Source organism: Xiphophorus couchianus, chromosome 13 (genome assembly GCF_001444195.1).
Source record: "Xiphophorus couchianus chromosome 13, X_couchianus-1.0, whole genome shotgun sequence".
NCBI lineage: Eukaryota > Metazoa > Chordata > Actinopteri > Cyprinodontiformes > Poeciliidae > Xiphophorus > Xiphophorus couchianus.
Genome location: NC_040240.1, coordinates 10351794 through 10375361, shown reverse-complemented (window position 1 = coordinate 10375361; position 23568 = coordinate 10351794). Strand labels below are relative to the sequence as shown.

General features: G+C 37.3%; 1 protein-coding gene across 4 annotated transcripts in view; it reads left to right on the top strand.

Annotated features, from left to right (window-relative positions):
- The first annotated feature begins 7566 nt into the window (after positions 1 to 7566).
- Positions 7567 to 23568, top strand: part of ctnnal1 (catenin (cadherin-associated protein), alpha-like 1) — a 53709-nt gene continuing 37707 nt past the window's right edge. For all 4 annotated transcript variants that reach the window (XM_028036629.1, XM_028036627.1, XM_028036628.1 and 1 more), the window contains exon 1: positions 7567 to 7992. In XM_028036629.1, the coding sequence (XP_027892430.1) occupies positions 7897 to 7992 (96 nt within the window). In that variant the 5' untranslated portion in view covers positions 7567 to 7896. The remainder of the gene's footprint in view (positions 7993 to 23568) is intronic.

Here is a 23568-nt window from a genome sequence, read left to right as displayed (position 1 = left end):
CTCCGAGGGTAAACCGTTTCTGGGCATCAATGGTTCCACAGCCAAGTTACGTAAATGTCATGTTGTTAAAACAAATGCGCCACAAAAACTGTAAAACTGGTTGAATGAGCTACAAATACAAACTAGAACTGGACTGAACAGGGGTTAAGACACATAATACATTCATTTTAATTGTAATATGGATCACAAAACTGTTCTGATTAAATTTAAATCATTTGAATTCAATTCCTTTCAACTCTACAACTTTTCAGAATTATATATATATATATATATATATATATATATATATATATATATATATATATATATATATATATATATACACACAAAAATATGCATTTAGCTGCTTCATAAATCTTTAATCCAGTTGAAATTGACATTTAAATTTATTTGGGTTTAAGGCTATTGGATATATTTTCTTTGGAGAAATGTCAAGCCAACAGTCATCCCTCTGATTGCGCACACCATAAATTAGGCATATAAAAAGATTTAAATTAACACTTGACTGATATTCTAAGTCACTAAGTTGCACCTGCATGTTAATGCACTGGCAACGATGGTGACTGTGAGGTGCACCGCCCAGTAACAGCCACTAGGTGACGCAAGATAATCATAGAAGGAAAACAAACTCCTTGCAGTCTATGATTTGAGCCACTTTAAATTTTAATTATTCAAAGTCTAAAAATGAGTATTGTGTTCCTTAAATCATAGAAGTACATTATAATTTGAATCTCATCATGATCTCATGAGGTGAGTGTTACATAGTTTGCTGAATTAGATATGGGGTTGTTCCCTTCTCATGAACAAGATAACAAAAGGGCTGATTTTTATTTATAGCTTGGTTTGGAAAATGTCAACTGCATTTTCTCTATAGAATGCACCCTGAAAGCATCACTGTATCATTTTTGCCCTTTAATTACTGAAAAATAGAGCTGACTTCATAATAACAAGATTCATTTGACATTGTCAGGGAATCAGACTAAAGCTACTCAAAGTGAATTACAATTAAAGAGAATATTGCTGAAACACAAATACACTGTTGTGTCAGAGTGTGTCACTCCCTCTCTGAGATTTGATTGAAGTTGACTGGTCACAGCTGAGCTAGCTGCCTGCCAGACATTCTGTCTTATTAAGATGAAAAAATAAGTAAATAAACAATTAATAAGAGGAAATTTTACAGTCAAAGAGAAGAAATCATATAATTTCTGGATTTTAATGGTGTACACATTTCATAAAATTTTGTACATTGAGTATTACTGCAAACACAAGTTTCCCACTGACAAACACACAGAGAGAGAAAAACTATATGAAGAGGAGAAAATTGGGGGAACAGAGGATGGGTGACTGAGCCTCTTCTGGCTCTGTTCTGACCGTGCTGACTTGCAGCCTATATCTGCGTGACAAAGACAAAACAGGCTCGCTGTCACCAGCTCTCCAGGTAGAAAATAGCCACAGTTTGCTTTGCCATTGTCCCTCTTCCCTCAATCTCAGGGAAACAAGATTTGGACAGACTTGGCAGAGTGAGATGACCCAGGCATCCACAGAGTGTAGCTCTTATGTCAGGAGCAGCAGGCAAGCAATAGCTGAGAAGTTTCTGTTTTATTTTGGTGCTGTGTTGATTATCTGTAGCTGGTTATATAACACAGGATTAATATGATCAAATGTATCAAGTCACTGCAGGAGAAGAGGGTGTTTTGTGGAAAATCCTGTCTTTGTTTTTACTGCCAGGAAAAAAAAGAGTAGTAGGATATGCTTTTGTCTGTGATGTTTAGTCAACATATTCTTGCTCCATGGTGATAGAGTCACTTTAAGTATCCAGCACAACATATTATAATAACAGCACTTGGCAGGATCATACAAACAAAGTTCCAAGTTGCTTTATATTTGTGCATGCCTGTCAAGTAATGTTCAGAGGTTGTACTTTAAAATGAGTCTATGATAAAATTAGGTTATGGTCTACCATTATTCCTTAAAAATATGCTTGTTCGTTCCAAAAAAACATTCACATATCCTGCCATGTTTACATCTGCTGCTGTTTCAAACTGAGAACAGCTGTCATAAGAATGAAATCTGAATTCTGACGAGCCTGTGAGATGCGTGTGATTATACAACAAGAAAAACGCAGCTTAAGTGAATTCTAGGCCCTCCATGCTGGGTGTCTGCATTTCACGTTGCAACTGTCAGTTTTGTTTACGTGTAATTAAATTTATCTTGTTCCTGTGAGAGCCTTCTTGACAAGACAACAGCTGAATAGGACTGAGAGATGGCCTATCCTTGACAGCACTGCTGCTTTAAGTTTGCTTTTTATTTGAATGCATTCATCTCAGCGCTTTTAGATATAATAGACCATAGCATTTCTTTCTTATTTAGAGCATAATGTTGAGATTAAAGGATTAGCACTGCAATGGTTTAAATCTTAATTATATAATGCGGTTTTTACAGTCAGTGTGTCTGACACTTTACCTTCAAAAGCTCATCTATCGTGTGGTGTTCTTTGGGGGAGTCTACTCTTAAAACCTTTGATAGGCACCCTTTGGGCTTAAGTTAGGAAGTATGGATCACACAGCCATGTGGTTGACACATGCTTACTGAAAAATATATTTTTATTATTGTTATTATTATACTGAAGATATCAGAAAACCTACAACTATAGAACATTTTGAGATCAGTACTTAAAAGCACTGTTGGGGCACATATTTGTGACTCCTTACCTCTGTTTGAACTCCTGTCTTCCACAGGGGTCTTCTCTGGTCATTGTATCGTGCTAAGACAGTGGGTTCAGCTGGAGGTCTCAGACAAGGGCAAAGCAGTCTAACACACTGAAGTATTCTTAGTGATTGTGCAAGCAAATTAAACTAACCAGCACTTTCTGGATATGTCTCCCTTTCCCCCATTGAGGTTAATGTGTGCGCTGAGATGGACGGCACTGAAATAATAACTACAAAGCTTAATCTTGTATAAATATGTATGAAGGAACTCTTTTAATGTGCAATTTTGGTGAGAGGGTTTCATCCACTCATCAAGGTTGTGAATGTCATGCTAATTTTTAACTTTAATGATTTATTATAACCATTCTTCTTCCAGGGTAGAATAATAACATAGCATACAAATATAACTTCTTTTTTACATACTGGCACAAATACATCCTTACAAAAATTAATTATATCAATTAAGGGTTGAGCCCAAGATTAGCCAGAATTTAATGTTACCTGATGCATACTTGGCAACACAGGTTTGAAAATGCAAATAGGTTCACTGCTCTGTTGAAACACCGAATTGTATCCAAGTTTCAACCATCAACGTATGTGATTGGAAAAGTTGTAGAATTTTGAGACACATTTAAAAAAGTTCTTTAAATTTATATTCATGTTTTTAAATATCCACTAGTGCCACTGGCCCATCACCATGATGTCCCCACCACCATGCTTACAGGTTGATAGTTTGTTAGGTTTAAAAGCCTTACTTTGACATCTCCTCCATTTTTGACTTGTTTGAAGTTTTAACCGTCTATTCAACCATAATTCTCAAATGACAGAAAATGTTCCAAGATAAAAGAAATTTGGAACTAAGACGGCCCAAGTTTACGACAAAGTGGAACATTCTGGAGCACCTGTCTTACTCTCCTGAATCAGGCAAGGTTTATATGACCGTAGTCTGAGAAGGTTTCAGCCAAAGAAAAAAAAAACTGCTCCAAATGCAACTCTTTAAGTTACACTGAAATTTATTGTCGAGTGTGTGGATAAGCCAAATGACTTATAGAGAAAACTGTTATGGTAAGACAAAATATAGATTTAGCTGTTTGGATACGATGATAATAGAGGTACTATATTTAGAGAAGTCAAAATTTATTTTTTTTTCTATTTAGGAAGATTGTACATACTCTCAAACATAGAGGTGGCAGCATTATCATGCTGCAAATGCTACTGATTATTAAACACACAGGATGGATAGAAAATAAAGTCTCTGAACCATCTATGAATTCTTCAAATGTTCTACAAATCAACAACCTGATATTTGAAACTTGCTCATATTAAGGTGTTCCTCTCAGAGTTGATCTCAAACAAATTCAAACGTGTTCACCTAATTCTTACTTTTCTAATTATGGGAAGTTGTTTAATGTATGATCACTTTCTCCAGATAGTCAGTTAAATACACCATTTTGTGACATTCATGCCAATAATTTGACTGCAGACGCAAACCAGGTGCACATTAAAATCAATTTTAGCAGACATAAACTGTTTGTGTCATTTTGTATTCCTAATTTGAATCTTCTTATCCAATATAGAACTGAGGGCACTCATTTCACATATTCTGATATGCAAAATATCTATCTCTTTAGGCTCAGCGTCCCAGGAGTGGCACAACAAAAAAGGGATGAACAAGAGAGAAGGGGAAGTCAGCACTTCTAAAGCACACACAGAGAGGGAAAGAGACTGTAGCAGCTGTTAGCAACACAGTCACACTGAGCATAAGCAGCTCTTTTTTAATGAGTAATACCCTTGGACCGTGTGGATAAGAATACACAAAAGGAACTTGCTCCCTTGAGTTTGAGGTAAACATTCAAAATGCTGAGTGCCAACACAAGAGTACAAACTGAGGAGCAAATCTCAAAAACTGTAAAACAAATTAGACACAGTTAAGAAAAACAAGTCTGTTTCACCCTGTGACACATTGTGTTTGAGGGTACATGCAGAACTCCAACCTGCTCCCTAACTAAGCTATTTTCTGCAGCGGTATAGGATAATCACATTTTTTATCTCAGTGTACCACTTTGACTTATCTACTCTGACCACAGTGACTCATGCCAGCACAAGTTAATGCAGCTGGAGCAAGTAGCTAAAGTTGGGTTTGCTATCAGCTTATCATTTGGTTGAGAGCCCAAGAGCAGATAAAAACAAAAACACACCCAGATATCATCTAGAAGTGGTAGTAGAGCCATTCATCACAGCTGAGTATCCTTGTTCGCTCAATAGCTCGCATACCTTTTTAATGATGCACTGTATGTGTGTACATGTCTGTGGTGTTGCGGAGAAACCAGTGAAGACATGGCTAAACACCTTTAGGGTGCGTTTTTACATAAATACTAGGTTGGCACACCCACTTATGATGAAACCCACCTCTGACACAGAGTACAAGTCCACCTATACACACTGGGCAGCAAAATAAGCCATGACTCTCAGTGCCACAGAGCTTCCAAACCTCATGTGCTCTTAGTCATCTACTGTGTTCACACTATGAAATATTAAACGAGGTGTCACCCAAGGACATATCCCTGGGTCCAAGCAGGAGAGTTCAATAGACCTCTAATTCATGATGAGTCCTGCAAGCTTTAAATGGATTCTTTATTAACAATTGTGGCTTTGTCTACTGTAATGTGGGCTCTCATGGTGTCTGTTGAAGTAAAGAAAGCTAAGACAAAAAGCAAAGATCTTGATTTATTCTTTTCTCTTTGCTCGGATCTGGGGGAAGTCCCCGTACATACGAACGGACGGACGGACGCCCCTGTGGGACACACCTGAGAAACCTCCAAGGAAGTTTCACATTCATTTCCAACTTTTGACACTTTGATATCTGTTTCACAATTTAAAAAAGTGCTGAGGAGTCAAGCAGAAGATGTAATACTTGCATCAAATACAACAAACAGGGGATTCATTAAAACACTAGAGATTACAACAAGCTAAGTGCCATGTTTTAGTCAAGTCTCAGACACCCAGGCTCTGTTGTTTTGCTTGTGAACAAATTGTGTCTTAAGTCATGATCTAATAACTTTCTAAAAAATTTATGCTGACTTGGATCTTCTCTGAAGTCACAGCGCTCCAATCTGGGAACGACAACACATCAGAGTAGAGTGAGCTCCAGTTGCAAGCTGGAAAAACAGTGTAGTTTGGCAAATGTTGTAAATATAACAATAGTAGAAATACAAAAGAAAAACAAACTATTTCCTTTTTATACAGTCAAAAATTAAAATAATGTATTCATAAATAACATTTGTACAGTGCTATCTGTGCTGCTGGTTTACTAAGAAACAGTGAGAAGTGTTAGTCAATAATTTATATCTTAAATTTTTGCTATGTTCAGTGGATACTCAACAAATTTTTTTTACATATATTTTCAAGTGAAAACTTGAAATAATCAAATTCCGGAGTTCAAAAAGAATGCAGCACAACTCATAGATTTGAACAAACAAATACACAATTGTTAGGTAAAACAATTCTGTTTTTCAGCGCTTTATTTCCTCCGGAACTGGTATAAGTGAATTTACCTGAAAATCTTCATATGAAAGTGACAAACCAGAACGTAAGTGTAGTAAAGAGCTACAAGCCGACTTATCTGGAGTATAATTCTGAGCAATTTATCAAAACAAATAAAGGAATGACAAAATGAAAACGATAGAGTAAAACTTTTTACAATGTTATGGAAGAGGTTTATGGCATAGATCACATAATATGCTAAAATATATCAGAGTTTTCTGTTTGGTAGAGCATCGGGCTTTGTTTCTAAAAAGATAATAAAAAGCACCAAGCTCTTTGTTCAGCTACTCAATTATCTATCACTCTTTACCTGAAATTATGTTTATGGGCTTATGGGAAGCAACTGTAAATAGATTTAGAAAGCTATTTAAAATGTCAGTGGGGGACATGTTTCCATTAGCAAAAGCACAAATCAGGCATTTTTTGTGTTGTCAATGTTGCAGTTTTAAAACTTCATTAATAAGAACCAGTATAATGAAATCCTAGCCTGTCAGCTTCAGAACCTTGCTGCTTTCTCTGGGTAAACAAAAGTAAAAGGTTTTTGGCCATTGGGCAACGTGTTTCAGTCAATCTGCTACTATTCAGGAGAGATCTTTTGCAGTGGGGTTTAATTGTGCGCTGTTTGATTGGTAACCTCTCTCTGTATTTGGAAAAGGAAAATGAGACGTCACACTTCAGGAATGATATTGTGAAAGTCCACCAAAATGTAAAAAGAATACATTAATTCACCTAAAATCAGTTGAAAGTATCAACGTATAATATAATCCGCAGTTAACGCACATTTTTTTTTAGATCAAAAATCCACTGAGCCTACTCAGATTTTCAGAGTTCCCAGACTTTTTAGTTAATGTTTAACACATAAAAACTAGAGGTCACTATGGCAGATATACGGCCAGGCTTTAAATATGGATAATACTCTATTCAATCAGAAATGAATCAGGAAGGAAGTTTTAGACAATAAAGACTAGAAATATATTCCCTCCAACCCCCATCACTACTTTTTGTACACTCTCTACACGTGGAAATAACCAATTCTGTACCTTTCCTGGTTAAGCAGGAGCATTGATAATAAGAAGAGCATTTAAATACACTTTTCTATGGTATAGTTAAGGTGAACCATTTATGATATTTTAGTAAATCCTTAAATCACAAGTAAAAAATGGATTGGCCTTTAATTATGTGAGAACAGAAATAGAAACCCTAATGTTTATGGTGCACAATCTGAAGTGGCATGGCATAAATGAAAACAGCCAGTAGTGGGAACCTACAAGTGTGTTCATGCTGTGCATGCGTGCCTATGTGTGAATGTGGTTGCCCACAGTGGTGTGCTGCAGTCCGCTCCCTGCTGTAGCTGAGTAAACTACATGGACATTAGCGGGCGCAGCGGCGCAACCACCGACCCGGAGGGGGATTAAAGCAGCGTGCGTGTGTGGAGAACTGCTCGATTACCGTCTGTGTGACGAAGTGTGAAGGGAAAAAACAAAACAAAAAAAAACTCGGTGTTTTAAATCTCGAGTCCGCGGCAGCCAGTTTTGCAGCTGCTAAAGCAGCGGAGATCAGGAGCGAACTCAGTAACTCGTCCGTGCGTCGTGATTGAGTGTTAGCGAGCCAGAGAGAGGGGGGAGAAAGAAAAAGCTCGGCGGGAATGGCTTCATCTCCGTGCGGCAACAGTAACTTTGATTCCGGCCTGGAGATCAAAACTCGCTCCGTGGAGCAGACGCTTATTCCCCTGGTGTCGCAGGTGAGTATTTTCGGAAGCTTTGTAACTTTTCCCACTGCTGTTCTGGGGGCTCAAATGAGGCCAACTCTTGTGTTTACCGGTTTGTGTCCAGACTGCGTGCTTCCCTTCTGGTGCGGCGTTTAAACGCAGCTCCGACACTTTAGATCATCTCAGTTATGTCACTGTAAATAGCCAATTCACATTAGCGTGACACCTAATCTTATGTTCCCCACTTGAACTTGTTGGTTACATTCAAAACTTTTACAAAGTATTGCATGTTTTTAAACTTTTATCTGAAACACAAGAGGACCCACGTATTACTTTAAAAATAATCTAAATAAAGAAGTAATATGATAACCATTAACAAAGCAATTCAATGAATTTCCAGACAGCCAAAAAGGATTAGGGTCATAATTCCCTCTTTGCAAAAGTTTTTTTTTCTGAGCCTCGAAGTCAGTTTGGGAATAACGTGTCAAAGTCCAGAAGAGTTTCCTAGAAGTTCCTGGTCCGGAGGTGAGCCGTGATTCCCCACGTGCTGTGTTCGACAATAAACAGGCGAAATGAAAAACCCACTTGAATTTTCGCTTAGTAACTGTTTTGTAGTTCCAATGGAATTTAGGTCAATTAGTTTCATAATAATGCACACAGACAGTTACATTTGTTACATTTTACACCTGTAAGATGATTCCTTTGCTTTCATTTAAGAAAAAAAGCCACTATTATTTTGTGTATTTATTTTCACTGTAGAAAGCATACATAATACCAAAACAATGCACATTAATCCAATCAATTTGCTAGTGGTTTCCATGCCCATATTGCAAAGAATCACTTGTCACCGAGCTGACCTGAGAGAGGCCAAATTGAGAGTAAAGTTCTACAATTTTCTGTGAGACAAAGTTCTGTCTCAAAAATGTCCCAACAGTTTATGGGAATGCTATTTTCTGAACCTTTAATTTGTCATTCTGTTACACAGAAGCTGTTGATTGTTTAAATAAATAGTATACCATTCACCTAAACAACTGTAAAACATTTGGACTTCAGCTTTATAGCAGATACTCCAACAAGAAATGCTTTAAATGTCCCAATCTCGTTCATTGCCTTATGAACAAGCATTGGTTTTTGTATAAATGACAGTGCACTGCCAGCAGAATGATGATTCAACGTTTTATATAGTGTTTACATAAACTGCAGTGAAGTATTTGAGATAGGAGCTTTTTGTTATGAATTGGTGCCATGTTAAAAAAAACTGAATTGAACTGAATTGGTTTTTAATTGATTGATTAAGATAGTAAAAAGGCATCTTTGTTCTTGGCACATCTTGGACTATCTGCAAGCTTCATCCTTTGCAACCAACTGATTTGAATTTATGCTAATGAATTCAAAACTATTTCTTCAGTAAGAGTGATAGATAGATGATTATTTATTGATTTACAGTCACTTTTTGTCGGAACAGGTGGGAGAGGGGCATCATTGTGTGACTCTTCCTCCAAATTGGTTCCAGTCTTTAAACTAGTCCAAAGTACTAAGAAGCAGGTTTTTGTGTTTCTGCTGAGGCTGGTTAGGAACTGAAATCTCTTTGGTGAAAAAAGACTCTGGTCACACTTGTACCTTCTTGTACATCTCATTGAAAGGACTTTAAAGTGTAGGAATGATATGATAAAACATTTTCTAAACTGTTTCAAGAACTTTTGAAAAACTTGATTCCAGTAACGGGACCAAACCGAGAACAACTGTGTTTCACGAAGTAGGGAAAAAGAAGCTCTAATCCTTTGAATGCTAAAGTCTTTTTTTTCTGTTTAGGAGGCTAAAGGGACAAAGACATGTAAAAGCCCTGTTGTTCTCAGTGAAAGACAGTGGCAGAGAAAGAGAGGCACCTCACTGTTGGGCATACAGAGTGGGTGGAAAAATGGTGGGCATGCAAGAGGTGTCCATGAAACTGTCATCCCCTCTCCACCTCCCATCTCTTGTCTGCTTTCCCAAATAGCTTCCTCCCTCTCATTGCTCTGGCTCATTTGAGAGATAAGGTCATCTAGTGCTGAATGGATGTGTTGGTAATCAGAAAAGCACATCCGTTAAGGGGGTGTGCTTTCAATGTAGGATGTTCCTTTAGACTTTCAGTCATTTATAAAAAAAAAAGAAGCTGAAGAAAGCTAAAAGGGAATTAAGAGCAGATCCTGGTGAAGTTATAGGTAGAGTTACAGTTTGTAAATAAGCCTGCTGTGATGTTATACAGAAGTGTAAACTCCTTCCTGCGGAGATAAGCTGGGTCAGCTTTGGCAAACAGCAAAGAGAAATAAATGTGTTGTACGCTGCAGTGGCATTCAGAATATCAAAGACAATCTTCGTAATTTTCCTTTTCTGTTCACATTGTGAGATGTGTCCCCATAGCAACAGAGCTTTCAAATGCTCAAAGAAATTACCTTTTCAAAGACTATCAACTTCAAAATTGTTAACTATTGTTAGAGTGATGGCATCAGTTGCTGTTGTGAGAAAGTTTTTCATGTATTGTAGTTAAATCAATTTGTGCCGAGTGTACCAAGTGACTAAGTAATTAAAAATTAGACTATCAAGCTGAAAACTTCAGCTGTCAATTAGATACAAAAAGATGCTTGAAGAGATAGCCTTGTTAGAACCAGATCCTTATGCAATGCTCTGCTTTGTGCAGACGCTCTGGACTCTTAGCTATTGAGAAGCGATTACCTGTTGGAGGCGTAGTCTCCAACACAGTCAGTGTCTAAGGGGTTATTAAGCAGCAGACTGCAGGCTAGCAAGTTGAAGTAAATAACTTAAATATTGTTTATAAAATGATTTGGGTTGTTTTATCTTTTTGGTTGGATTTTTGACTGTACACCATTATACAGTGAATTTGTGTGTTTTTTTTTTGTTTTTTTTTCTCAAGCTCATACTGTGAAAATCTCACACTGGCTGAAGCAGAGTGTGAATCACATATTGCAAATTGGGCACAACACATGTCCCTATACCCTTTATATTGAAGCTCACATAAAATGACTAGTTTAAAGGAAAAACATATATTTAGTAGTGAAATCTACGCATACTTTAAGACAATTATCCCCTTACATAGTTAATAGTAACTGAAGGATCATTGTTTAGTGGCATTTCTGAGAGGCTGTAATACATTTGAGGTGATTTCATCAAAGCATTATACTAAAGTTGCACAAAATCATTATGTGGGCAGCATGTTGCAAACTTCCAAAGCAACACCAAATGTTAGTGAGTTTGTCTATTTATGCAACATATATGTTGTATAGGTCAATGTATAACTAGCGAGAAGGAAAAATCCTCTCCCCTCCCTGTCTTGTTGATGTCCCCAGGCCTCAGTTATCAGCTTCACTCCCACCAGGCTGTAATTACAGGCCTGGGAGTGTCCCCGCCTTGCACTTTTCTTACATACACACTCACAGCCCTCTGTCCCACTCACATCTTTCTTTTCATGCCTGCGTGTTCACCTGTCATACTGATTCGTGGTTTGTACATTTTAGGGAAGGGTGCAACATGTCAGCGTCGTTTACAAAGTTTTCTTTTAGTTTTAGTTCCCTGTTTTTTAATATTTGTAATAGATTTCCTGGCCCTTTTCTGTCATTTAGATTCTTTTTCTTTCCATAGATTCTTTTCAAGACACAATTATCTTTTCATGCAGTTTTCAAAGCTGCTTTTCTCAGCAAGAAAGTTTTTTTTTCTCCAGATGTTCTTTCCTTCACTTCCAGCCTCAGATTTGCTTTAAGGACCTGATGAAGCAAATTAATTGCTCTGGTGGTGGTCAGAAATGCACTGGGCACCACACAGAGAAGGGGAAGGAAACAAGCACGTCTGCAGTTTTGTGCGTGTGTCCCACCTGTGATGTGGTCTATGACAACAGTGGAAAGCAATTAGCAATAAATTGGTGTGTATTTTCCTTGAGATCTGACCCCTGTTTTCATGTGATGGTTGGTGAACTAGCAGCTTTCTTGGCTTTTTTTAATCGAGTCGTGCTTCCCTAATAAAAGCCCTGCAGCCCAGCCTGGGTGCAGACATGATGGTGTTTCTTGGGCAAATTTTTTTTTTTTTAAAGTGCGTGGGAATACATAGTAGCACAGGAGTAATATCTAAAGCTTTGATCAGTTCAGTGCACATTTAAATACGTGTGACAACTAAGCCTTGTGGTTACACAGCCCTCTTGTCTCCATCATTTTTCTTCAGGACTAAGCATGGAGATTTGCTGTTATAATTGGGCCGGGAAAATCCGTTCTCTGTCCAAGTCTGTTAGCATCGACTTTGTCGTGCTTCCGGGGTTTCTGTAGCACATTCAGTATTGCTTTCCAATGTGCTAAAGAGGGCAGTGGGTGCAAAGAAAAGGCAGTTTTTTACATTTCTTTTTTTGCTCACAAACAGAAGTTCACTTGCATATTTTTCACCCAAATAAGAACTCTGTAGGAAGTTTTGCATTAAACGGCCTACTGAAAATAAAAGACTTGTAACAAAAGTTGTATATAATCGCAATTTGTAAGTAAAATGATACCGAATCTTGATTGCGCAGGAGTGTGAGGGGGGAGTAAAGTGTGGCTTGCTTTTGTATTTATCACCCCTCAGTTAAAACAACAATTATGTAGTTATGTAATACTTTGCATCGCTCTAACAAAAAATATCCCATCAAAAGACTCTGAAGCTGTTGGTTTCAACAAGACTAAGATTTACTAAATAATTTGCAGAGCACTGTACTTCTGTCATAATATCCCTAGCCCTGTGGTACAGTGACATGACAAATTTCCAGGTCGAGCTAAAGTTGATTTTTATACCCAGGCACAGAGGCAGTACTGTAGCCACGAGCTATAACAGATCCTCTTCCTTGAGCCTCATGACGATAATGAAGACAAATGAGGCCCAGGAATGAAAGGATTACAGCGTGTGTGTGTGTGTGTGTGTGTAAGCTCTCACAAACCAAAATGTACTAATCCCATGGTAATATGGGGCACAATAAACCTTCATTGTATGTATTAGAACCTGTGGGAAAAGGAGGAGGGCTTCCATAGTTTTTATCTATGTGCTTGTAGTACGGTGTCTACTATGCCAGTTTTGTTGAACTGATATTTAATCTCAAATGCTGATAATACTAAAACTATGTACAGCTGTAAGCCAAGTCAATTCACACCTATACAATACTTCACCTGGTCTGTTTTTTAGGTACTACTTGAGATCAGATGTATCTTCCATATTTCTTTTTATGCGAACAAATACAATTTATTCATCACTGCTGTTTGCAAGAAACAACTATAAGTCTTGCATGAGTCCAATTTAGCAAAGCAGCATGCTATTACACTAGCATCGCTCTGTTCTCGAAACAAAAATAAAAATGTAGCAGCCCAACTGATCACACTGACCTGCTTTATTGCCACTTGGTTAATAGCGTTTTATTTTTATTTATGTTAGTAGCTTATGTAACATGGGTGACACATATTAGCTGCTGGTTGCTTGTGGTAAACAAGGCAGTTGAAAAACTTCTCCTAATGTATGCTCAAGATAACTAGCATTGCTGTTTTTAATTGGTTGTTTTGTCAGATTTTGTTCAGAGCATGGGTGCTCACACTTTTTCAGCCGGCAAGCTACTTATTACACTACCAAGTCAAAATGATCTACTACAAAAATGCTAAAATATTAATTAATCATAAATGTTTATAATCTAAAATGGCGGAAAAATGCTTGAGTTTGTAATTTTGATATAGAATGTATTAGGAGTCTTGTGTACAAGTTAACCTGATCATATCTACAGTAAGATCAGTAATTAAAACAGAAAACAACTTAAAATGTGACAAACAAAGTCAGACAAGGATCCAAGTTTATCTTGCGCATTGATTAGGATGGTAAGGGGGAATTTTAGCAAACGATTGCAATAAAAACACATCTTTACCAGGTGTTACCAGGGTTGCCAATAAATATGGAGGGAGCTGTGCATCTTTTGGCTATTAAAGTGTCAACAGTGCTTTTCACATCCATCCTCTATCTTGAGAGATTCTATTGTAGTTTCCTCTTTCCTACTCTAAGTTTAAACATTAATTATCAATAGAAAAGAGCTTAACTTATATAATTGTTGAATAACCTGAGATATTTGACAGCAGAATTGGGATTAAAGTCCATCTAACTGCTGTGGTTTGGTAAAGTGGGACCATTCACCAGCTAATGAAAACGCAGAGATTTATTTTCTATATACGTATATACAGTATATATATATATATATATATATATATATATATATATATATATATACAGTATATATTCATTCTTAAATGCCCATGTTCCTTCTCTCTCTCTCCCCTAAGCACAGGGAAGCATGAATGACCAGGGTTAACCTTTGTCGCCTGTCTTGAAAGCTTCTCACTATTGGTATCATGGGAGTCATTACAAAGCTTTGTTTTCTTTAAGTGCCTATAACAGGGTCTGCCTCAGATGTTGGAGGCAGACTACCTTTCATCAGACAATTTACTTCCAGTTAAAAAAAACAGTATGGCCCCTAAATAACCCTAAATATGGCCCCTAAATAACCCGGTAAAAGGAAATCGATCTTTAAGAGACACAAGAGAGATGGCAAGATTGCTAAAAAAGCTCTTGCACATTCTGCTATTTAGGTTATTCAAAAGCTTGAACTAAGAGAGAAAGTTGTTTTTTAATTGTTTCAGTGAAAAACTCTTCACAAAGGTGTCTACTTATACACTAAAGGCTGATTAAGTATTGATTAAACAACTCTAATGACCTGTACTCACTGGCTTGGGGGGTGTTAACTCTTTGTTTAATGGAAATGCTTGTGTTTTGGCCCATAGTCATATTGACTCTTTGTCTGAATTTGTACAGCTTCTTTTAGGCACTGAAATCCACCCTATTATTATCTCTGTAGAGAGATCCGGCCCATTACCAGCTTGTATTTACAGTATATTGTTGTTTTATGGTGATGAGATATCTCATAAGTGGGAGAGCGCAGATGGAGAGCTCAACTAGCAGTTATATGGTGCCTAACGTAGCATGATGTTTAGCATCTGAGTGGGAGCTCCAGGAGTAGACTGAAACAGATGCAAACACACAGTTCTGAAGTAAAACAAGGTTAAATTTCACTCCAGCCAGTTTATTTGGTCCACATTTTTAATTTCTTGTTTAAAACAAAAGCAAGTCAGAAAATGTCTTGGCAGCAACTCCATTAATTTCAGTGTTTTAATTGAGAGGAAGATGACTTGCTGAAGTTGTTGCTTCTGGAAGGGACGATCCTAGCTTTTAAGAAACTATTGTTCTAATGACATTTTTACATACAACCATCTCAAATGTTTTACAGAGAATGGTCCAAAAAAAAGAGAAAATCAAATGTGCAGTGTGTGGACTAAAATGTCTTGTGGATGTAAAAAAATCAGACAAGATTGGACAGATTGGTTTGAGATGACAAAAGGACAACAAATTCTCAAAATTTAAAGTATGAATAACACCAAATCTAAATGCACAATAGTTGTATTCATGCTGGATAACAGTTTGTAAAGGCTTACCAAACGTAGACAATAACAGGCAGCAAAAACATTGTCTTGTCTGATGGGTTTTGATTTCACCATTGATTTTTTGCAACACCTGTACAGCAACTCTTCTCTCCCTATAGACTTTATTCTATGTCTCATTAACAATAAAAGTTATTGAAACTGTAGGAATCTTATGATGGAAACTTTAAAATCTTACTTAACAATCATACTGATACCTGAGCCATGCCTATATTTTAATAATGCAAAAGACATATCAACAAAAGAAACATTTGCTGTTATCTTTTTCCTTTTTTTCTGGGATACTCCATAACATACTCCACTTAATTATAATATAGAAAATAAAACATTTTGTGGACGTAGACGAATAAGGAAGAAAAGGCCACTCACTGAAATTGGAGGGGACTGTGCATGGCATATTCTTATCCTCTGCTGCCTGGACAACCCCAGGTAAACAGATTTCTCTTTGGCAGGCAGCTGTTCGTCTCCCACTGCTTTCCTGTTCATGCTCTCTTTGCTCAGCACAATGATGATTCTAGTGTCGGGAACATGAAATGGACCAGAACACGCTGGGAATTGGTGGAAAATGCTTTGCGAAACTGTATTACCTACATCTATGATATTAGTAAAAAACTTATGTTTGCTTTGATAATAAATGTTACATCAATTTTAAAAATTAAACGGTCTTTTAGGACCATCCAAAGCAGAAATATTTAAATTCAGCCTGAGGCTATCCCATGCGTCCTCTCTGTCTCCTGCAGAAACATGGCGAACGTTGCCACCGGGGAATTTTCTATGTGTTAATTGCTTTCTTCAAGTATCTCCCCTCTTCATAATAGATTTTTTTTAAAGAAATGAAGTTTGACATGCCAGAACAAAGACAGTGTGAAGGACACAGAGCTGAGAATACCAAACATTTTCTTCTCTAGCTTAGATATTTGGAAATTGCAAAGGTAAATTTTTCAGTTAAGTGAAGCTTTACTTTCTCACATACAGTATCTGTATCACCATTGCAAATGGTTCCCTGCATATTCAGATGTTTTGCTTTCATGTTTGTTTTTTTATTGGTGCACCAGTTGATCAGGCTGTGATAGAAATTGGCAAATGTTTCTCTTGATTTGCTTTGGCCAGAGTGGCAAATCAAATATGATTATTGATTATTTATTGAAAAAATTGTTAAAAAACTCATGTCTTAAATAAATAGACAAAGGGAAAAAATATCATCTTCACTTAATTTGAAAATTCACAATGCCACTTTGAGAGTATAGATTCCAATAATCCCTTAATTTTCTTTATCAAGAATGCTCATGCACATTTATTTTATATAAAGATTTTATTTTACAAACTATATTTTTCAGTCTTTTAGTCAAATTATTTAGGATTTTTAACTAGACATGATCAAATGCAGTCCAGATTAAGCGTAGATTTTAGTCAATATGTGACTCACTGCATGATAACATTAAATAGCAATACAAAGATTTCACAATAATACCTTAGACAGACACATCAAACAGTTTTACCTGACAGACTGCAATTTGATGAGAAATGTTGTGGCCACAAGATCTCATTGCGCTCCTAATAATACAGTAGCCTTGTCATTTTTAATGTACAGGTTTTCATCCATTGTTGAAAGAAAAAATGGCACCATACATGTGATTATCAGGGGCCCACTTCTGACCTTGGGTAATACAATCACTTTCACTGAGAGCAACGTTAAGTAGCTGTAGAGGAATCTTTCAGTTCGTGAGGTGACTTTAGGGAGAAGCTGGTAGGACGTATCGGGATGTAAGGCGCTGCAGTACCTCTTTTGTATGCCTTCTGTCCCTCTTGTGTTCCTCTGCTCAATTTCCTGAGTTTGTTTTCCTGTCACACACATCTTACAATCTTGCTCTTTGGTTTTGTCTTCAGCCTTAGTTTCTCTCCTTCACTCCACAAACCCCCGCCACACCCTCCCCCTGCTTTTAATCTCAACTTCTCCAGAGTCCCCTGTCCCCGTATCCCATGATTAATTATGCGTCCCGGCGAAACCTTAGCCAGGGGCTACAGGTTTGCTCAGAGCTCAGAAGCTCAGCTTTACATTTTCTCTTAGAGTCAGTTCCCTTTTCTACATCACTGTAAACTGAGACACAATCCTCAGCCCTGCACCTATTCTTCAGCAAGAAGAACATGAATTATGTGGAGAAAAGGGGGGGTGTTAGGGTATTTAAAGCAGATTTACTTGTCCCCTCTTTGACAGAGAGTACCCAAAAGTGATCACAATGGTGGTATTCTTAAGATCTTTTTGTATGATCGGCACATGTCTTCAGGGGAATCATGTTTTAAAGCCGACACAGTGTTCAGAACACACTTGTAAGGGAAGAGGATCTTAAACATTGTGAAAAGACTTCACACCAAAACTGAAACAATGATTTCTAACATGGCACTGCAAAGATTACAGAGATGTGGGACTCTGAACAAATCTGGTTTTGCACTGAAAGACTTTGCAGAAGGAGCGGGATTTAAAGTTTCATTATTTTCTCAGGCTGCTTTAAAGATTGAAACACTGTGCCTACTCATAGCCATTGATGCTTTTTTAACACAATTGTCTCATTACAACCACAAACATAACTCATTTTTTATTGGGATTTTATGTGATAGACCCATGCTCAGTACAGAATAACAGTAAAATGGAGGAAAAACAATACATAGTTTTAACATTTTGTACAGATAAAAATCTGAAAAGCATGACCTGCAGAGCAATCCCTTTGTTTTGATACTGCAAGAAGTAAATTGAGTCCACCTGCATGTAATTCACTTTAAATATAAATAAAAGATGTTCAGTGAAGGTCTCAAAATCAACTGCATGTCATGCACAACACAAATCTGTTCTCAAGAGAAGAGTGACAGAAAGAAGGCCTCTGCTAAAAGAAGGACTTAAGAAGTCACATGTAAAGTATTCAACAAGCCATTTAACAGCAAACAGCTTTTTGGTCTGTTAAAAACTCTATGTGGAGGATAACACAGCACTGAATTCATCATCCCTGTTGTGAAAATGAAGGTGGCAGCAGTTTTCTGTGGGGATGCAGAGTTAAAACAGATATAGACTGGGGTTATACCTTCTAGCATACATAAAATAAATATAAAATTTTGGAAACTAGACATAATTTCTCCCCCATTTTATAATTATGTGCTACTTTTTGTTATTCAGTCCCATAAAAGCCTATTAAAATTATTTGAAGTGTGTAGTCGTACCTTGATAAAATGGGAAGACGTTTACAAATAAGGCACATAAAAGGGATTTTCTTGTTAATTTTATTTGCATAGAATAATTTGTATTGTAAACTAGTGGGGCAGATACATCTGGACAGCAACTTCTACAATTTAAATGAAAGTTTATAAACTTCAGATTGAGCATGTCACAGATCGCATCTGTTCATTCATCTCCTGTTTTATCGACAGACTGAAACGCTTCACACCTTGCCTTTTCAGTGTGATGTAGGTTTCCTTATCTTGCCGTTGTGTGTAGATGACTGGAGCCACTGGTGACAGCTGGGGCCAGTCATCCAGGAAACACAGCCCAGTGTGTTCTCAATGACACACAGTCAGTGCCAAATCCTATAAATAAGTTAAAGTTGCCTAACTCCTATAAATAAAGTTGTGGTTATTTGGGATGTTTTCACTTGATCTGTTGTCTGAACCACTGGAAGAAGTTATTGAAGATAAAACCTTCACCTGTCTAAATGAGAGGATGTATGTAGTCATTTGCAGGTGTGTTTTTAGAGGTCACTTCTTGTGTATTTTGTGCCACTATGTCCAGGCTCCAAAAAATTTGCCCGCATTGAAATTCAGCCAGTAAAAATATGGCATGTGTCATGAAGTGAAAGCATGTTCCTTAAGCCATAAATGTGTTTGAAAGTCTGTGTGTGTGTCACAACACAAGCTATTATGCTGTCAGACGTCTGGGGGGCTGCATTCCTTCCAGGGTTCGTGTTTCAAGCTCCTACAATGTGCATCAGTGTGTGTGTGGAATCTAAAAACATGTCTCTGTATTCTTTATGGTGGCATTAAGGCTGGGGTTAAAAGTCAAAGTCCCAAAGGATGAGACTCTCAGGCATGCTGAACCCTTCGGCATTGACTCTTTTTAGTTTGCTTACCACTTTCACAGACTCTTCCTGGTTTGCTCTAATAACATTCAAAGTTCTGATGTTTGTTCTTTTTCTCCCACCTTTTATAAGCTGAGCACAGTTCTTTCATTTTCATAGTATCTTTTTTTCTCATATGCCAATTTTTTCACCTTATGTAGCTACTTGGTGAACGTTTATGCCAATGTTGACTTTTTTTCAACACCTGACTTTTTCTTATTACCTTTTCTCATCTTGATAAAATCTTCAGTCCATAAAAGGAGAGGAGGATTTCTAAATGAAATTTCTAAAATATCCTTAATAAGTGTTTTCCCTCAATAAGTGTGTTGCAAACAAAATTGAATCTCCTGGATCTTTCTGCTTTTTCAATCAACAGGAACAGAAATTTGTTTAAAGAAAACCCATTGAGTTTTTTAAGTGTCACTTTTTTCCCTGCAGACCATTCAGTCCGTGATTGAATCTGTCAGCCTGGTTAGGCTGCGTTCAAAACGGTGTTTCACTGCACACTATTATTTGTCGATTGCTTGTAATTACCCGTCATGATGACTGATGGGAGGTTTTTATGGCTGATATCAAGATTTTGTAGTTGTTCTGCTGATACATTTACAAAATCAGCCAGTTGTTAAATTTGACTTGGCATGGAGGCAACTAGCTAAGGATTTTAAAGGAGTGAAAATGATTTATATATGTTGTTTACGTAAAAAATCACATCTACTCTGCTGGTCATCAACACAGCATATTTTTACTAATTCAACATGGTATTCTTTTGTAATAACAGTGTATATACATAGCTAACATAATAATATTCATATTAAAATGTATGTATATTGCTTCCTATTTTGTGCATAAACTTGACCAATAAAGTTGATGCTGATTTTCTTCTTGGCTCTGATCTTAAGGTTTAACATGTTGACAGCAACTGTTGTCATGTAGAAGTTGTTATTCGGTGAGAAAAGGTCGGTGTTAGTTATTTTCAGTAGCAGTATGATGTCAAAACATGAAGTGTGACTATGCAAAGACACTGAAGGAGCTATTTAAAAGCAAGTGTTTTGGGCTATAAACGAGAGCAAGATTTACAGCAGAAAACAGGAAGGCTAATGGGATTCCAGCAAAGTTATGCTGTTTCATCTTTTTGAGGTTTCAACTTTTGTCTTAGTTGGATTTGGGTAATTTTAGCAGACTTTTATCAAATGCAATACAATTAGAATGCTGTTTTGGTAAAGCTAGGCAGATTAACCACACTTTGAGCCTTTTAAGATGCCTCTGCTGCAAAAGCTATGGCCCAGTTTTTACTGATGTGTGGCATAAGTATTGGTGTAGCTATGACTCTCTCTCTATATTTTTTCTATCTCTTTAATTTGTCCCCAGGATACTTCTTTGTAACAATTCAGTTACGAACAAAACGGATAATACTTTGATGTTGCATAGTTAATTGACTTGATTGTTTTTGTGTGTGGGCGGGGATGTGGGGGTGTGTGTGTGAAGGTCACACAGGTACTCATCACTCTCTGAGATGATTGAGAAGCTGAGAGGAGAATACAACCGCATCTCACCAGAAACCACACTGTTTCTCACAAAGTAAAATGTAGTGGGGACTATTCGAGGTCTGGAGTGTAATAGGACTGTAAGAACTATGTCAAAAATATGCCCAAGGTCACTTTGCTTTTTTGCAATGTCCAAAGCATTGGGAGGGATTTGCTGCAGCTTGTTTTAATCTTTTCATTTACCTACATCTCCTTGTTTCTTTCAATTTTACAAGGTAAAACTGATTGAAATGATTAACTTTTTTTCATGTTTGACTTTTTGTACATTCCCATCTCAGATAAACAGAGTGCTACTAACCTTGAGACTTGAGAGGTTTATTATTTATTAATTCCAAAGTTTCTTGTTATGCAAACCCGTGAAAAGCCTTGTTGAACCCACATTATGAATCAGTTTGATCACTGATTGGAAGTACAGTCTGAAAGCAGCCGTTGAGACCCATAACTAGGTGTTTGACTTATATATGAGTAATTTAGTGGAATTGGAAGATTACATGGCAGATGTCACATTTAACATCTTCGATGGTGCCTTTTTGCTTTTGTTACATTTTCTTGTGAGATCAAACGGCTAAAATGGTAACTGTCCTGCAGTGAAAATAATGACAGGGGAAATGATTCTTCTATCAAAGAATGATGTCATTACTTGAAGGATGTGTGACAGCATGAAGTGTACATTTTCAAATGAGTTGCATTTTATCTCAATTGCTTTGCTGACTCGGACAGGGATGTCTTTAATATTTCTTCTTGGAAGAACAAAATAGCTTACATCCAAAGCTGTCTGTTTAATCTGACTGCTCAGATTTCTTTAATAAACAATAAGAAAAAGAAACTTTCAGCTTAAATTTTGAACTGTGATTTATATTTCAGGTCATGTTTATTCTGACGTTCACATCTCGTCCGTACACAGTACTAATCTTTCATGAAAAGTTGTTATATGAATCCAGTTTTCTGATAAAGACTTGCTTTGCTGTGTTTCTTTGTCAGATATGTTTTGTCTTATTGTCAGTCTCGGATGTCTGCCATCTTTCTTTATTTATTGTGTGTCCGCTCCTTTTTACCTGCCCATCGCTCTATCGCAGCTGCCCGTCTGTTTTTCTCCCAGGTTTATCGTTCTTTCTTATCTGTTTCTGCTTCCTGTAAGCTTCCTGCTCCTCATATCGGCCTGACTGATTACACTGTAGCAGTGCTCTGCTTTCAGTAAAGATCGTGTGTGATCACCAGTGAGTGCACTACCAGGTCACTGTGGTCGACCAGCTTTTAGATTTACTTAGCTATGTAGAAATGCATTTGCTTGAAAATCAGGTAAGCTTTCCAAACCTATGATTATGAAGTCTTACAGTGTTTTCAAAGTAAAGATAGATAAATGCTTTATTCGTGTTCAGTCTGATAGATCTTGTCACTGCAGACTGTCACAAACTCAGGTCAGAGTGACTTTGGGCAGTTTTGGAGAGCTAGGTGCCCGCTTAAGACTTGATAGATTTCCCCTTATTTTTAGATAGCAGTGAAAGAGCTGCAGGTAGCAACAAGGCCTCTCCGCTTTCCTTCTTGAACAGGAACACTACCAAACTCTGGCAGACAAATGCCAAGCCAGTTTTCTTGTACAGCCTCAGAGATAATAAAAAAAAAGTTATTTATTGCAACAATCTCAAACATGTAAACTAAAATTCCTTGGCCCGTCTTCCATCCCATTATTTGAATTCTCGTTCCTGGGAGGTTTCAGGGAAACTCTGGGCTCTCCAACTGAGGCAGAGCATGGAGGGTTGATGCCAAGATTTAAAACCAGACAATGAGTGGGATTTTAGCTGTTCATTTGACAGCGAATGGTCTATTTGAAGATTTGAGAGGAGTTTATTGGTTTGTCTTCTCTGTGCCAACCTCGAAATCTATTTTGTTGTTGTTTTGTCCTGTCTTATCTGCCTCAGTGCTTGCCGCCAGAACTAATTGACTCTAAAATTGCCGCGTTCCTCTGCTGCACAAGAAACACCAGAGAAATATTTATTAGACTGAATGAGGGTTTATTTTCAAACTTGAACTTTCTTTGAATTGACCCCCCAAAAAAACCCATACTTTTGATTTTATTTCTGAATATAATATGCATCAAAAGCACCAATAGTCTTCTTGATTAATGTAATTATGCAAGTACTTTGTCCACTGAATCCTTGCTGTCTTCTCCATTAAATCCAAAGGACTGTTGTTACTCATCCCAATTTGCCCAAAACCTGAATTCGTTAACACACAAACAATAAGACGCACAGTGCAGCAGTGTTCAGCGCTCTTTGGTGGTGTGATTAAAAACTGGAACAGGAAAAAGAACCAGCAGATCTGACAAACTGTCCTGCTTAGTCATGTAAGGGAGGATTTCAGCAGAGAACCGAAGGGTTAGATGTCACTCCAGATTTAATGAGAAAGCTGATGATGTGACTGGATAATGTT